General features: G+C 38.5%; 1 protein-coding gene across 4 annotated transcripts in view; it reads right to left on the bottom strand.

Annotated features, from left to right (window-relative positions):
* The window catches only part of EBF1 (EBF transcription factor 1), a 398831-nt gene that overhangs the window by 108068 nt on the left and 273008 nt on the right, over positions 1 to 17755 (bottom strand). For 2 of the 4 annotated variants that reach the window (XM_004587484.4, XM_036496965.2), the window contains exon 9: positions 937 to 1070. In XM_004587484.4, the coding sequence (XP_004587541.1) occupies positions 937 to 1070 (134 nt within the window). The remainder of the gene's footprint in view (positions 1 to 936; positions 1071 to 17755) is intronic. The other 2 variants (XM_012927679.3, XM_004587485.4) reach the window with 1 other exon arrangement.

The following is a 17755-nucleotide window of genomic DNA, read 5'->3' as shown; positions in this document are numbered from 1 at the left end:
ATCACAGGGCCCAATACAATAGCCTAGTGGCTAAAGTCCTTGCCTTGCACACACCGGGATCCCATGTGGGCACCAAATTCTAATGCCGGTGGCCCTGCTTCCCATTCAACTGCCTGCTTGTAGCCTGAAAAAACATTCGAGGACAGCCCAAAGCCTTGGGACCTTTCACCCACGCAGGAGACCTGGAAGAGGCTCCTGGCTCCTGGCTTTGAACTGGCTCAGCTCTAGCTATTGCAGCCACTTGGGGAGTGATTCATCAGATAGAAGATCTTCCTCTCTGTCTCTCTTCCTTTCTGTATATCTCATTTTTCAAAAAATAAAAATTAAAAATCTTAAAAAAATAGTGATCACAATAGTGATCCACAATAGTGGAAAGAATCACACAAAGAGAAGAGCATCATTTCCCATTGAGATCCCTCAGAGTTGCAGAATCTCAGAGCTTGAAAAAAGTTCTGTGATCTTTTAGGTTCTTCTAGAAAAATCACTGGTTTCCTAATGAAGAGTCAATGAGTAAGTCAAGAACGATCTGGACCCTAGATTATCATTTAAATGGTGTTCCAGGAAGACTGAGCCACAGCAGATTCCATCCACAAAATATTCACAGAAGGCAATTCTGATAAAGTTTGGGTGAACTTTTCTGAGGTATCTAATGACTTTGCATCTCATTCCCAACGATAGAACCTCCATACTACACCAAGCCCAACAGCTCAAGTTAGTAAACAGAAAAACTCCCCCAGTGCTTATGAGTCAAAGAGTAACAGTCATTCCAATATAATCTAGTCCATTATCTTTCCTAGCTTCCCAAAGTTTTATAGATCGGAGCTGCCCACCCAGAGAAGCACCACTAAGTTCTACACACGCTATTAGAAATTCAAGCATAGAGAGTGTCTTAAACTAGAGCAAGTTATTAGATATTAATGCTCAGACAACACCTACCTCACTCCAGACCAGCATGGTACCGAATATGACCTGTAACCCATCAAAGAAATTGTCCCCTATGATGATCACAGTTGCGCCTCCCGTCGTCCATCCTTCACTCGGGCTGATGGCTTTGATACAGGGAGTAGCTGCTTTTCAACACACATGAAAAAGAGAAGGAGTCTGCTGTTAGAACCAAACTTTAAAGATGGAAGACTTAAGAAAAAGAAAAAAAAAAAAAAACTTTTATCTTTTTACCAATAGAAAGTCCCTCAAGATCTCAGCATTTCCCAGTCACAACAGAACTTGAAACCCAAGGCCGCAATTTCAAGTTTTAAAAGCATGCTTTTCATCGTTTCAGCGAGAATACATATATTTTACCCAAATCTTCACCAAATAAAGCAGACATAAAATTCAATTTATGAAATGCTAAAGATTTTTTAATGGCTAACTTTTTGGAAAGGATTGGAAACTTTACGAATGCTTCATCATTAAGTCTGCCTCTTGAAAAGAAAATGTAAACATTTTTAGATAAACATTCCTTATTCAATGGGAAGTTAAGAAAAAGACTGGAGCAGGAAATGATTATTGCTCAAAGCCGTCAGTCTATATTATGAAAATAGCAACATCCATCTTCAAAAATCACTAACATATCTATTTTGAAATAAAAATCATGACTCCCATTTTATAGGGACAGAAACTGCAGGTCACTCAGGGTGACTTATAAGGATTGTGAAACTGAATGGTTGAGTTAGTGCTGAACCTCAGACTCTTCATAACCTTGGCTTTGCATCAAAACCTAGCATCAAAACCTAGAACTGAATTTCTCAAAATTTCATATATTTTATATTTCCGTTATAAATGGTCCTTGGAAATGCGAAATAATTTTCAAATACTTGTGCTTCCAAACAGAGTGCAGGTGGCTTGCCTAATGAGCATGGCATACTTTCAACAGAATTGCTAGGCATAAATGTAACTGTTGGATTATGTTTTCGCAGTCTCTCTAAAGGAATCTTTAGGTCATTGAGGGTTTTTAACTCTGCAAAGCCACGCTGTGATTCTCATGATTACTTTCATGAATGGCAACAAAGAAAAATTCCAAAGCAAGGGAGATGTTGTGCAAGGAGAGAAAAATGGGAACCTCCTCTTTAATAAAAGGTTTATTAAGCACCCATGACTGGCTATCCAAATTTTAAAGCCAATGAGAACACCAGTTAATTTTAACAAGGAGAAAAAATTGGCAAAAAATTATTGGACTTTGTAAAATTTGGCAAATGGCATGGTTTAAGTTTTGCAAGACATAAAAAACATGTTATGCAAAGCATGGTGGGACCACTGTTCACATGCCACCACACATACAAACAGAATGGGCTAGGTTTGTATTCAAACTAATCTTTTTCACAGATTTTACGGATAAAATTTTTAAATATCCAAACTAAACATTTCATGTTGGCTGAACTCATAGCAATGCATTTACAAGTAAAACTGGGAAGTTACATGACTTTTCTATCTACCACGTTCTCCTCCAAAACAAATCCATTAATCAAGAAAATGTAAATGACTCATGATTTGACTTTAAAATTCTTCCAGTTCTTAATATACACTAGGGTTGTAATCAGTCTTACACAGGCACAGGAATTCTTCAACAAAAATTTTCTTTAAAAGTAAAAGAAAATATTTAAATGTATGGTTAAACACTGCTGAACCAATGATATATGATGTACATTTTCAAACACTTTACAAGAGGAACTGATGACACTTAACAATGTAAAATTCTTTAAATATGACTTGTTTGAATAATCTCTGTTCATGTCTTTTAAATCAATTTTTAATTCAGAATGAGCATATCTAGTTACTAGAATGGAGTCCTAGATATTCTTAGAATCCTAGATACTGGGCCCTGCACAATAGTGTAGTGGTTAAAGTCCTCGCCTTGCATGCCCAGAATCCCAAATGGGCGCCAGTTCTAATCCCGGCAGCTCCACTTCCCATCCAGCTCCCTGCTTGTGGCCTGGGAAAGCAGTTGAGGACAGCCCAAAGCCTTGGGACCCTGCACCCATGTGGGAGACCCGAAGAAGTTCCTGGCTCCTGGCTTTGGATTGGTTCAGCTCCAGCTGTTGCAGCTGCTTGGGGAGTGAACCATCGGATGGAAGATCTTCCTCTCTGTCTCTCCTCCTCTCTATATATCCTCCTCTCTATATCTCTCTCTATATGTATATCCTCCTCTCTATATATCTATAAATCTTTAAAAAAAATCCTAGATACTTCTGAGAAATACTGGATGCATGTTTGAAGGACCCAATCTTAAGAATTCCACCTCATGGCAGAGTGTGAAATCCAATGCCAATATTCAATACTGACCCCATGATTACACACATCGAATGTAACTTATTAATTCTCAGGGCTATAATCATAGAAGCATTCTTCTTTACAGAAATACCATCTCCAGGCTTCTCAGCACTGCTCAGGAGTGTGTTTACATATCCCTCAGCTTGGCCAAGACCTGCAGTTTGGATCTTGATGCTCTCCCTCTTTCTTGTTCCATTTGGTCACAACAGTAGATGGGAGGCACATACTAAGGTGTATATGTGTGCTTCCCAATATTTCCTAAAGTAAGATTAATATCTTTGAATACTGTGAGCCACTTTTCTGGAAGCAAGTTTTATGCCACTCACCCAGAAAAAAAGAAGGAACATCAGACATCTAGAGATGATGTGGTATGGAAATAATGTGACACCAGTTTCATACTGTTTCTTAGAAAACAAAATCCTTGAGGGGATTATCCCAGGAAGAATGATTCGCTGCTCCGTTTATCAGCTGTCTACATTCCACATCATCAACTACTCTTGCATAGAGACTGTGTGAATCCCCAAGAAAGGTCAGTCATGCAGCCCTTTCTAGTTGTTGAGCCCAAAGGGTTCTAAAGAAGCTTTCCAACATCATTGACAACATACCGGTCCCAAGAGGAAGTTGCACACTCCCCCCACCACCACCATTAACAAGTTGGGAAAATATGAAAAAAAAAAAAAAAGCCCAGGTTTCTTCAGAGGGAGGGCTGAAGGTGGGGCAGGAGGTGGTGCTATTGACATTTAATAGTTGAAGGTCAAGGGATGCCAACTACCCAGCAATGTATAGGATAGTCCCCCCAAGGAATTTCATAGGGCCAAAAATACAAGGCAGAAAAGGAATTACACTTGAGATGTTCTGAACTCACATATCCACACAGGCCACGGCAAGAAACCCAAAGGAACCGGCCACTCTGGGCTGAGGGAGATGGGCAGCCACTGGTCCTCAGCCCTGGCAGAGGGCAAGGGCAACAATGTGAGGAAAATGGGAATGCAGAGGATCCTGGGGGATTGCTCCAGAAAGTGTTCCTGAGCCCCAGCTTTTGGCAATCCCCACCAACACAGGTTTAGTGTGGTCTGGATCCTGATCTTTCAAAAGAAACCAAGAAAGCAAGCTTTTATATGACATTGCCCAATCTCTAAATGTTGGCAACTAATTAAATATTTTGGTAAAATATGTAGGCTAAACGAAATCTTTACTGGCTGGCTTTAACTCGTGGTACATCATTTTGTGCTTTTACTCTAATTGCAAACAAGGTGCCAGACTAAAAACAGACCAAGAAATACTTGCCACTGTGGCCAAAATTACAGGTACTCCAATTTTTATATGTTTCTGCAGTATTGACAGTAAAACGTTACATCTAGATGCCCCCAAATTGGTAGTGATAAAAAAAAAGTATAGTCTATGTTGCAGATACGAAAGGGGTATGCTATTAGAATGGATGAAAACTCTTCTATAACTTGATATGGAAAGATGTTGAGAACAAAGAAAGTGAAGAAACCAAAGATGAAGTAAGCAATGGACACATTACACTATGGTGTGACCTTTTTTCCCAAATTTAAATATATGAATCTCTGTGTATGTATACGTGTGGTTCTACATGAACAAATAGAACACATAAAGATCTAGCAGGAAGAATGAGCATGAACTGCCCCCAATGCGTCCTTATGAAGATGAATGTGATGAGAATAGGGTGGTCAGAAAACACAGACTAAAGTGTTATTCTGCAGACATCTATATGACTTGAATTATTAAATTAGCATCTATTAAGGTAAGATGCTACAACAATAGAAATTAAATGACTACAGAACATTTTCTTTTGTGAGAAACAGAATTGTACTTTTGAGAGAAAATTGATAATACAAAGCAAACAGAAGACAGCTATGCTGAATCACAGACTCAGCCTTTCCGCCTCCTTTTTTAGGGTAAGCGTTCTTAGGGTGAGCCCAGAAAACACCCAAAGTGGTCAGGGATTTGCTTTCTTCCACTCATGATACATACAGAAAAGCAGAGGGCAGATTGAAAAGCATTGTTTATTAATAGTCACAGTGGATGGATTCAGTGGGATTTAGCAGAGAAAAGACTTATGAAAGAGTTCAATTCAGCCTCGAGATGGAATAATGAATATAATTCTATCTCTAAGAAAATATTATGGAATGGGATTGAGAGAGTAGTTTTTGAATATAAACCCACAAGTATCAGAAAATTCTTGAATTCATTAATAAAAGATTCTTTCCTCCTGCCCAGTGAATTGTCCACAAAACAAGCCAGTTCCTGGTTCTGTCTCCTTAAAAATAAAAGTTAGGTGCATTTCTCTCCCCTCCACACACACAGTCTTTCTTTACTTCCTAGCCCCACCCCTCACCAGCCACCAAAGTAGAGGAGATTTTCCTTCCTTCAAACTATGACAATAACATGATTACCCCACCACAGTTTAGCATAATGGCTCTGAAATGCTCATGGCACATTGCAGAGTTAAAGTGGAAATTATTAGGTAGCTCTTCTTTGTTATAATAATGATCACTCCACAAATAAAAGCTCTTCTCCCAAAGGTACTGCAAGGCACAAAATGCTAATTCTGAAGATTATGTGTGTGCTTTTATTAAATATTACTATGCCCTGCCTGTTTGAGGGCTTCTCTGCTCTGATTGTTTTATGAGTACCATGTTAATGTCATTCCCATCTTGCTAGCAGCAGGCACACATTTTAGCGTTTGTATGAGAGTTGATCAAAGGCCACGTGCTGGGGGAATTGCTGAGAAAACACGGACAAGCGATAAAAATCTAACAGATTAATTGGTTTAAATTTCATTTCAGGGTGTTGAACTTTGGCTCGGGACTTTAATACTACACCATGAGTCAGGGCCTAATTACCAGATTTCCAATTTGCTTCTGAACAATGGTCATGGTGAGAAAGAAGAGAAAAGGAAGAATTAAAAAAAGAAAAGAAAACGTTCCATTTCTAGCACATATTTAACCAGGAATGTTCTGTGTGCAGACAATTGCACCAGGGAACATTCGCTATCACCTGCCTTACCTACAGAGCATTTCTAACTCCTTCAAATAGCTACAAAAGGCAAGAAGAAATCACAGGTGTCCTCAGCAGTTTAAAATTTTCTGATTTACAAAATCAATGCTGCATGATTTGAGTTCCTGCACATTCACACTGGAAGCATCAGCCTCTTTATTAGCAAGGGGAATTTATAAGCTGGAGTCGCACCATGGCCTCCAATAGAAATGATCTATTTCATTGATAGAAAGCAAGGGCCAGGATAGCCATGTTTACCTCGGGCTTTATGGGTGGCCTTGGGAATACGGGTTAATTGAGCTCAGAGGTGCCTGGCCATTGAGGTGAATTAGTGGTGTGTGCAGCTATCAGCAGGGTCCTGAGCTGCTCTTACTTTCGCCTGTGAAATCTCTTTGTGCTATGATCAATATCTCACTTGTTTAGGGTAGCTACAGAGATGACCTTAGTTCAGCATTTATCATATCTTATCCACAAAATGGGGCTTTTCCAACAGTCGATGCTTCATTATGGAAACCTAATTAGGAATTTCATCATTTGGGTTTTTTTCCCCCTCCATGCCTGTATTTCAATGCACCAAAGAAACAATGTTCTATCCGCTGGTAAAATGTACAAATTCATAAAGGTTCTAGTCCATTCTAAATCAAGATGAAATCCCATTTTGAAGTGGATGTAACTTTTATGGGATGCATGAAAATACAAAATCTGTAGCTGAAGTTGTCTCCCATATAACTTTACCAATCCAGCTCCCTCGTGATAGCCCGGAAAAGCAGAGGAAGGTGACCAAGGACTTGGGCCTCTGTACCCATGTGGGAGACCCAGAAGTTCTTGGCCTCTGGCTTTGCACTGATCCAGCTCCAGCCCTTGACAGCCATTTAGGGAGGGAACTACTAGACGGAAGATCTCAGTCTTTCTCTCTGTAACTTTACCTTTCAAATAAAATAAATTTTTTAAAACATGAGATACATGCTAACTCTCTTTTTCAAGCATTCTATTATCTATCATTCTGTATTAATGAGCATTTCTACAGAACAAATTTTGAAAGCTTAAAATGGAACGGAAGATACTGGCACCATCCCTTATTGGCATCTGAGTAAAGATAGGAAGAAGAAATTATGTAAAGTAGATTTTAACATTTGGAGTATTACAGTATTTGATAATGGGCAAGAGCGCCAGCTGTTCAAATTCCACATCTAGCACTTAGTGCAACCTTGAAACGGTCACCTGCTTAGTCTTTTCATAGGCAATACTTGGAGGCTTCCAACAAAATGCATGGGATGTGCCTATGTACTGTTTTATCATGTTCCAGGTATATGGTATGCTATTGTTGCTACAATCATTATTATTACCATCAGTTCCCAATTAGCCAGAGCTCATCTATTTACCTGAAAACACTATGTATCTTTTAATGGACAGATTTCCTAAGAACTTCCCATCAGCTACTTGCTAACACATCCAGCTAAGTATAATGAATACACGGAATTGGGATAAGTCCTTCCAATGGAGAATGTTTTCTAAGGATCTCATTTGCCCAAAATGAATATTCATGGGAAACATTCAGAAATTAAGGACTGGTTATAATATTAATGTCCCAAATTTTTGAGACTTTACAGAAAATGTGAAGTCCATGGGCTCAGCTCGTTTGGTGGGATATCTATGGCTCCACAAAATCTAAGGCCTTACTCCCTTGCACCTATTGACGCAGTGACGTTACATTTGGCAGCAATCCTGTACCAGTGGCTGATGAGGTCACAAAGTACCTCCAGAGAAGTCAATGCCCAGAGAGCAGCTCTCCCGTTCTGTCTGAACACCTAGTTATTGCTGGTTTTGTGAATGAAATGACTTTGCCACCTGCTTCAGGCTCAGCAGCATTAAAACCTGCCTTCTAAGATCCCCAAACCAGAGGCTGCCAGAAGGAGGATAAACAGAAGGTTTGTTATCAGTACAATTGTGGAAAGGAGGAGCATCCACTCCTGGCCTTCCTGTCCTCCAACAGGATGCCTTAGAATTCAGCGGCAGTCACATCACCTTCCTGAGCTGTAGCCTTAGCATGCACAAACTCCACTTGACAATACTAGCACTGCCACAAGCTCCAGCCAACAGGCAGACAGACTGAGCTAATAAACAAACAAACTTGACAGCTTTCTCACACAAGATGTAACAGTTTTTTTTTTAAACACATGTTGCTGCTTTAAGTTACTCTATATTTATGAGTTTCTGTCTTCCTTTATATTCTTTAATAATTGCATTATGCAGTTAAGCATTTTACTGTTTAATAGGCTTTTTATTTTATTTTCTTATAGATCTTCATTTATTGCTCTGTCCATTAGAATATTTAGATATTTAGCAAAGACTTATATACATGCAAAAAATCCTGCTTCTGTGTGTGTGAGTATTGGAGAGGGTGATATTTGCCACTGTAAAGGGAAATGCAGCCCATGATCTAGAGGTTTCTTGATACCAGATGCAATTAAACCTATTAAATATTAAATGAGGAAATTGAAATTTCAAGTGTTTTTCATCCTTTATTCCAAAGTGACTTCATTTGGCAAGAAAGCCATATGCTTTGACAATATTAATGGTTCCCACAGAAAAGGAGAAATGGAAAAATTCCCAGTCACTCGATGGAAATGTTGCTCTAATTTCCATTTACAGTGAGACAGAGCTAATCCGGGGGTTGAATCTCCTTGTGTATGAATTTAACAAAACAGCACCTACGTACCAAACTATGCCATTTGCTAATAACAAGACAAGCCCAAATTTTATCTACTTCTTGCTTACTTTATAGCTTTCTTACTCTATTCTGAAGTAGCAAAATACCTTAACAACCAGTGGATCTAATATCTAACAACCAGGCGAGGGGGGGCGGCGGGGGTGGCCGAGTGTGGGGGGCCCAGGCGAGGGGGGGCGACGGGGGTGGCCGAGTGTGGGGGGCCCACACCCAGAACTCTGTGCAGGCTTAATATGTAATGTTACTTAACAATTTAGCAGTGAAAAATCTTGACATTTTGATGTACCCATAACTTCTAAATTGCACTTGAAAGACTTGTTGAAGGCTTTTATATTTAATGATACCCAACATAGCATTGTTTCATAATATGCAAAAATTGTTTGTTAAATATATGGTGGAAGTTTGAAATTTTCTGACTCAAGGAGATATGGAATACACTGCTTTCTACCTCATATTGACCTGCCAAATACAAAATTAAAAGGTACAAAATATTAAAAATATGTCAGCAAAAGGCAAAGACTGTTCTTTTTAAATTTTTTTCTTGTTCTATAATTGTCAAGCACTGTACCACAAACAATGAGAAAAAATTTTCATCAGGGTGGGAGAATCCTCAAAATAAATTAAATATTTATTTGCCTCTTATCCAATGAGTACGTATATTCCTCCTGACAAGGAGAACATTCGTGTAAAGATTATTTTTAGCCTCATTCTCCTAATTAAAGTGTTTTAAAAAAACTTTGAGAAATGGAAGCCAGGGGAAAAAAGGAAATGAAAATAACTTTCCAAAAATGAACACCTAACATTTTACAAAGGGGAAACAATTCTCTAATTTTTTTTAAATGTAGCTGCTTCTTCATGAAATACTCTAGTCTTTATTCACAAACAATCATCCTGGGCCTAGAAAATCATAAAGTCAAATATGAGCAAGTCTAGTGGAAAATCTGTGACGTTAATCTTGGCTGGAGTCGTATTTTTAACAGGCCTTGAATGTGTGTGCCGGATTATCCAGATGGCCATACAGGAATCAGCCTGATAGGATTAAACCTTTATGCTGAACTCTGCTCCATCTGTTCACCCAGGTTTGCCTTTCTTTATCTGAATATGAATTTTAGCTTCCTGATGTCTGGGAGTGAGAGTAAATGTGTCACTAAAAACACAAACGCATGGAGACAATCTAACATTTCATTAGGGAGTCTTAGGTGACATTATTTGACTTTTTTTCTAGAAAACATTTTGGTTAAAGATTTTGCTAGAATAAAATTAAAAGCATATAGAATGCACTTTTTGTAGAATGGAGTTTGTCTTTTTCTTCCTATATAATTCTAGGATTTATTTAATTCAGCATTGTAACAGAGGACTACATTGATGTTGGCTCACAAAGATAATAATAGAAAGGCATAAGAACCTCTCATTGAACTTGACCATCAAAATAGATAGGTAATTATGATTCGATGAATGACTAAAGTAGAAGACAGATAGATGTGTGTTTTTTTCCTTCCATTAGAAGATTTATATGATAAATACACAAAAATTAGTTACTCCCATTGCTGTCACTGCCATTAGGCCTTCTATGCTTTGTTTATTTGTTTGCAGTGGTGGAAAGGTAAAATGGTTGTAATTCAGATGTCACCTTGAATGAAACAGCTGACGCTGGTCATCAGGTGAAGTTATCTCCAGTTGGAGTAAAGTTACTAGAAGGTTAGCTAAGAGCAGTTCTAATATGGATGCCAGTGGACTGTCAACAGGCCAGTGTCTGAGCAAGAGTTCTGGGATATTCAACTCTGTAACAAAGTCAAAAGGAGACTCTTACAGGTCTCAGAGGAGAGTGTTAGTGATGACCTTCTCAGAAAATAACTTGAAGAAATGGAAAAGTCACAAGAAAGAAGACTCTCGGGAAGTCTGCACTGGGGCTGGGTGCTCCATGTGTTTGGGATGAAAACCACAAGCAGCCTGTTGACCTCAAGATCTAAGACAGAATCCCCATAGTTGTCTCAGAAGATTCCATAGGTTTACCATGGTGCCTAGGTCACACTGGCTCTTGGCTCTGGCTGTCATGAAGGCAGGAGTCAAGCAATTCATCAAATACGAGGGTATTTCAAAAGTTGGAGGAAAACTGAAGTTTCAGAGATGTTTATTTTGGTGTAATAATTTTGTAATCTATGCATTCTTTTCCACTATATTCATTCTCCATGGGTGTTATAAAAACCTCTTATAATTGAGGTTTTTCCCACACATAAGTATAGCTTTTCTGTCTAGCAGTATTTATCAAGAGACAGCTAACAATAAGCTTACATTTGAGCTTCAAGAGACTTGTATTGTTATGAATGTGCCTATAAACATTTGTTAAATATATCTAACATGATACTAAGCAAGGAAATCCCTTAAAATCCACCTCTTGCAAGACACACACACACACACACACACAGTCCTATTGTCTCTCCTCCATGTTTTATGCTGCCTGAAGAAACCTGAGGATACAACTTCATTACTTAATCTGCTTTGCCCAATACAGTAGCTACTAGACACAGGTGGCTATATAAATATACTTTAAAATAGTGAAAATAAAAGTTGTTTTATCAGGCTACTAACCACATGTCGAGTGGCCAACAGCTATAGTGGCTGGTCACTGCCATTCTAGACTGCACAGTGATCAAACAACTTCTGTTGTTACAGGATGTTCTATCACATGGAGCTGATTAAATGACCAAGTTTAAATAACTAGTCCTGTCTAGGATAAAACTAATCAAAGCTACAACTTATGGGCTGCTCTCCAGACACAAGGGACTGCGATAACAATCTTGAATCCCCCATGCGTCCAACCAAGTTCACAAAAAGTGAATACCCACAGGGCTATGAAGGAAAGTAGTTACATGTAATAGGTCAGATGTAAAACAAGGGGAGACATGGAAACTTTAGCTAAATGTGGAATATATGGCCCACCCAAAGGGGATTCAACTTCTGAGTTTGACAACACATTCACTATATGAGAATGAGTATCCAGCACTGTGGGTTAAGTATAGCTCTTATCTGCAATGCTTTGGTTCGAAAGTATTTTAGCTTTTGGATCTTTTCAGATATTGGGATATTTGCACACATAGTGATTTCTTGGAGATAGATCCCAATTCTAAACATAAAATTCATTGATGTCTCACATACATCTTACATACATATTCTAGAGTAATTTTAGATGATATTTTTAGTGCACTTGCATTTTGACCACAACCCATCACATACTATCAGGTGTGGAGTTATCTGCTTATGGCACCTTGTTGGTACTCAAGTTTTAGGTTCTAGAGTATTTCAGATTTTGAATTTTCATATTACAGATGATAAAACTGTACAAGTTCTTCTAATTATAAAAGGAACTTGCAGATCCACATTTCATATAAAACTATGTTTGATCAGCAAAATATATCATTTCTTAAAATCATTAAAGTGATTTCTTAAAATTATTCAAATAATGTGAATGATTTTTATCATTTTAAGAAATGATGCAAGTGAAATCTAAAAATGGCTAAAATCTGGATTCAGTCCATGATCTACCAGATAACAACTGATAAACATTCTTACTAGGGGGCCAACACAACCTTTCAGTCATTAATTTTTATAACCACATAGCTAATACTGCCTGATTTATCAAACAATAAAGATAAGCCACATCGGGGCCAGTTCTGCTTTTGATTGTTGAAGGCTTCTTTCAAAACACACAGAGGTCCTAGCTAACCTGCACTGCTTTGCATAAGATGTTCTGTAAGCAGTCTGGGAGAAGAGCTGCTTGTTCCTGAAGGATTTCTATTGTCATCATGCACGACAGCATAGATAGTGACTTTTTAAAGGAACCATGTTTTGAATGTGAGTAGCATTTCAAGATCAACCTTGCCCAACCTTTAATAATGCACCAATTCTGCTTTGTGCTTTTTGGAATAGTTCTGCTTATATTTCTCTCCACAAATGAAGCTGCTATAGCTAACATATTTGAGTGAACTTTAATTGACAGCCTTATCATTGTGAACCAGTTTCCTCTCCTCCCTGACATATTCGGTGATGCTGCAATCCAGCATTTGTTATGGCACAGATGTTTCCGTGGTGATGATCTATGACATCACAAGCAAAGGAATGTGTATCATCACACTGATTCATACAGGTGAGCAAAGAAGAGTGGGAACTCCACTTCCTTTTAAATTCCATGATGTTCTGAGTCAGCTTCCTCCACAAATACTGTTTGGCATCTTGGCAGTTCTCTCTGGACTGTGAAGTACAAACACACTTGCCTGTTTCTGATTCTTTTCAGCTACCTGATAATTTTACACAAAGGCCAGTCTGCACATAAAAACCTAGATTAACCTTCTTCCAATGCCATCTTTTAAACATGAGTCTAAAAGATCATGCACAACCATAATCATGACTGATTTTCCCTTTCCAACCCTACTTCCCGCCTCTCCCAACCTGGAGGCAGGATTTGGCAGCTGTTACCAGCTCTGGCTTTGGATTCAGGAAGCTGCCGCTCACATGCCAGCAGCACCACTTACCAGCTGGGGCAAACTGCTTCACCTTTCATGAACCTCAGTCACAACCACTTTATTCATGGGTAACAATTATAATAAAGGTCACAGTGTGAGAATGTTGTGTGGTTTAAATTAGTGGATTTGTGTAAAAAACTCAACACAGATTAAGCATGGAAAATGACAATGGGGAGGAAAGGAGAAAGAATGATTTGAGGAGGAAGAAGAAAATGAAGATGATGTCGTGTGCACATTCACACCATTTCTTTTTCAAGAAATTCACATCACTTGGGCCCGGTGATGTGGCCTAGCGGCTAAAGTCCTCGCCTTGAACGCCCCGGGATCCCATATGGGCGCCAGTTCTAATCCCGGCAGCTCCACTTCCCATCCAGCTCCCTGCTTGTGGCCTGGGAAAGCAGTCGAGGACGGCCCAAAGCTTTGGGACACTGCACCCGCGTGGGAGACCTGGAAGAGGTTCCTGGTTCCCGGCATCGGATCGGTGCCCACCGGCCCGTTGCGGCTCACTTGGGGAGTGAATCATCGGACGGAAGATCTTCCTCTCTGTCTCTCCTCCTCTGTGTATATCTGGCTGTAATAAAATGAATAAATCCTTAAAAAAAAAAAAGAAATTTACATCACTTACTCCACACGGTCCCACAGTTCCTTGCCAAAATGACCCATCCTAAAAGCAAAAAGCTTTTCTATCCTGGTTTAAAACACTAACCCTTTAGCGATTTCCTTTCTTTCCTATTCCTTTGTCGTTATCTAAACTTTTAATTTTATCTTGATATACAAGATGTGAGTACATGGATAACTGGGCATGTACCTACTTAAATGAATCAACCCAACCATTCAACTCATTCTTTGTAGATGGGAACTTCCTTTGTTTACAAACTAGACACCGCTCTGCGCATAACTGATGTTTGGCAATTAACTAGCATTAAGGTTTCCAAGAACTTTCCCAAAACATTACTTCAGTTTTTCTTAATATCAGTCTTAAGTATGAGACAGCCAAATTTCAGAGGCTCACTTAAAATTAAGACTTGGAGATTGTACTTTGATTGGCATAGTCAGATATTTAAAACACCCAAACGACCCTTCATGTTGCTGTTTATCTGAAATTTCTGCTCTGTTTGGTTAAAATATTCATTTCAATCATATAAACACAAAGTCCCATAAAATCTTAGTTGTGCAATTTTTTTATCCCCAAGATAGAGGGTGGATATTAACTTTTCAGAATCTCACTACTCTATTTCCAAGCAAAGTTATTTTCCCCCAAAGACTCAGACCCATGTATGAATTATAGTAAAAATTTCTCTTCACCTTCTTCTATTTCCAAGTTCAGAAAATGGCATCCTACTATAACACCACAGATGCCAATTTAAACATAGGAATATCAAAAATACTGCCAAACTTCCAGGCTTAGAAGAGTTTCTATTGTTACAAGCTGGGCTGCTAAACAAACTGAAGAGTTTGAACATCGAACACAAAGGAACTTCAAAAAAGCTCTTGGAAAAATTGGAATTAAAAGGTAAGCTTAATTTTTCTCAAATTATGCAACCATTGTGCACTTTTGAAGACTCCCTCATGGGTATGCATTTCAAAATTATTTTGCACCAAATGAGCTTGTTTTTTAAATCATTTGTAATGAACATTTTGAAGTACTCTCATGTAAACGACAACAACTATCTCTTTTAACTTTCATTTAAAACCTGGACATTAGCCACCTCAGTGGTGTTCATTTAAGGACTTTACCACTATAACAAAAATTATGTTAACTGGTTGAACAATAAATAATCCTGAGACAATACTTAATAACAATTTTGCAAATAACATTTTTGCAACACTCTTACTTCCCTGCAACAAGAATGGGATGCTGCAGACCTTTAGCTAACCAAATCAACACAAGCGTGTAGGATTCTACCAAAATTAAAAAAGTAGAAGGATATGAGGTCTGACTTTAAAGAATTGTTGTACATGATAGTTATAGAGAACGACTGGTGTGATGATTCAGCCAAAAGATTTTGTCAAAGAAAGATCAAAGATGCATTTGCCTTCTCTTAAAATGATTTTTAAAAATTTAAATCTGACCTGGCCAGAACACATTCTTCTTTTTTTCCTTATGACTTACATCCTTTTAAAATTATTATTTTTTAATATTTTCCGTGATGTGGTTCTGTAGATAGAAGGATTTCCCCTTCACATCCCCTTCCTCTCTACCACCATTTTCCCCCATATTATTACAATAGTATGGTCCTTCAGCAATAGTCACAAGTCCAACATTCTGCTATTTAAGTATATCATGGCATTATAAACTTAGACAATGGTAAAAAATTTAATATTATATTGTCAAGGTATATTTAACTATTCCATTAGGAGTCCCCTTTTTATTTGGTTGGAGAGTAAGGATGCATCCTGCAAGGTATCTTCACTTTCCAGTATGCTAGTCTCCATTATATAGTTCATCTATGAAAATATGTGCGTATATATCTGCCTATATTATCTACTTATATTTTGTGTGAAGGTTGCCTTATATCAAAATATACAATATTTGTCCTTTGGACATTGGCTTATTTCACTGATTATAACAGTCTCCACTTAGGAGACTGTTGCAACTGGTACCATTTGCAACAAAATGATCTTAAGTAGAGTAACTATACCACAGTTACTTTTTCCACTCCTCTTTTGATGGGCATTTAAGTTGTTTCCATGTCTTTGCTATTGTGGATTACGATGCTATAAACATAGGGTTCCAAGTCACTTACTCATATGTAGATTTCACTTCCTTTGGACATATTCCCAGGAATTGGATAGCTGGGTAAAATGGAAGATCCATTTTCAGTTTTCTGAGCACTCTTCATGCTGACTTGCATAGTGGCTGCACTAGCCTACACTCCCACCAACAATGGATTATGGTACCATTTTCCCCAAATTCACACCAGCAGGTGTTGTTATTCAATTTCCTTATGTTGGTCAATTCTTACCATCAAACAGTTAATATATGTAAAGTCATGTGCCTCAGGCCCAGCACACAGTAGGTATTCAAAGTGTGTTGGCTCCCCCAATTGGGTCCAAAGGATTAGAGATTTTCAATTTGTACCAACCACAGCAATTTCAATCATTCTTCTAACAGTCAAAGCATGCCACTGCTTATATTTTACCATATGCATCTCTCAAATTTTTATTTCTTTGCCACAAAGTCAGTGAAAGAAACTGTTGTGTTGGGAAGAGGCTCAAGAACTGTTACTTCCTGTGTCCCAATTCCCTGTGTCCCTTTATTGCATTTTCTCCAGAACTGTGGATGAAAAATATGGCTTTGAACAACTGGTGTCCTGCTGATTGCAACTGTCAAATAAGGCAGCAACACAGGAACATATGTTTGCATATAAAATATTGATTAATTTCACAGATTTGGTTAAAAATATATTAGTACTTGGGTTCTGCTTTCATGCTTAGTGGTCAGATATGCATTCAGTCAATTCACATCTATTTCTGCATCCTGTGGGCTAGAGAGTGTTACTTTTGAGTTTCTCTTTTCTCTTCCTTCTCTGGTTCCTGTCTGGTTTCCCATGTCAATGCTTCTGTTATGACTGATCAGCAGCATACATTGAAGCAGGAGTTTAATTACTAGGTCATCTCACAGGCAAATCACCCATGGCAAGAAAAGAAACAGTCCCATAATCCACAGCTTAGACTTTCTCTTGCACTTCTCCAGGTAAATCTTTCTTTTACAAAGATGCTAAAATTGTGCCGATGGCATCATATTCATCTGATAAGAATGATGATTACCTAATTTCTATAAAGTTTCATTTCTGTCCACTGAGTATTTCAAGTTGCAGGGCTGGCAAAGGGAGTTTAAGATGGGGTGCCCGATAGCGTGACGTGATACCAGGACTTTTTATCTTAACCCAGAAAAGTACCTTCCTGTATAACACTGCACATGCCAGCTAACTTACCCATGGGATTTAGCATAGATCTGGCTTTTCAATTGGCCTTTGAGTAACATCGTCAATCTGTTTCAATTGAAGCACGTATTATATTACACACTCAAATAGCAGAATTTCTCTCCACCTCCGAAGTTCAGTGTTCAGGGATTAGCACTGACTAAACAGTGGAAAGGAATAACGCCAATGACCCCTTGTGTCAGCTACTTAGAGGTCCAAAACTGGCACAGATAGAAAAACCTAACTCTTTCTGTTTGACCACAACCAAATCCTAGAAGGACAGCCTCAGT

Source organism: Ochotona princeps, chromosome 19, assembly GCF_030435755.1.
Source record: "Ochotona princeps isolate mOchPri1 chromosome 19, mOchPri1.hap1, whole genome shotgun sequence".
Classification (NCBI taxonomy): Eukaryota; Metazoa; Chordata; class Mammalia; order Lagomorpha; family Ochotonidae; genus Ochotona; species Ochotona princeps.
This window is presented reverse-complemented; position numbering and strand designations above follow the sequence as displayed.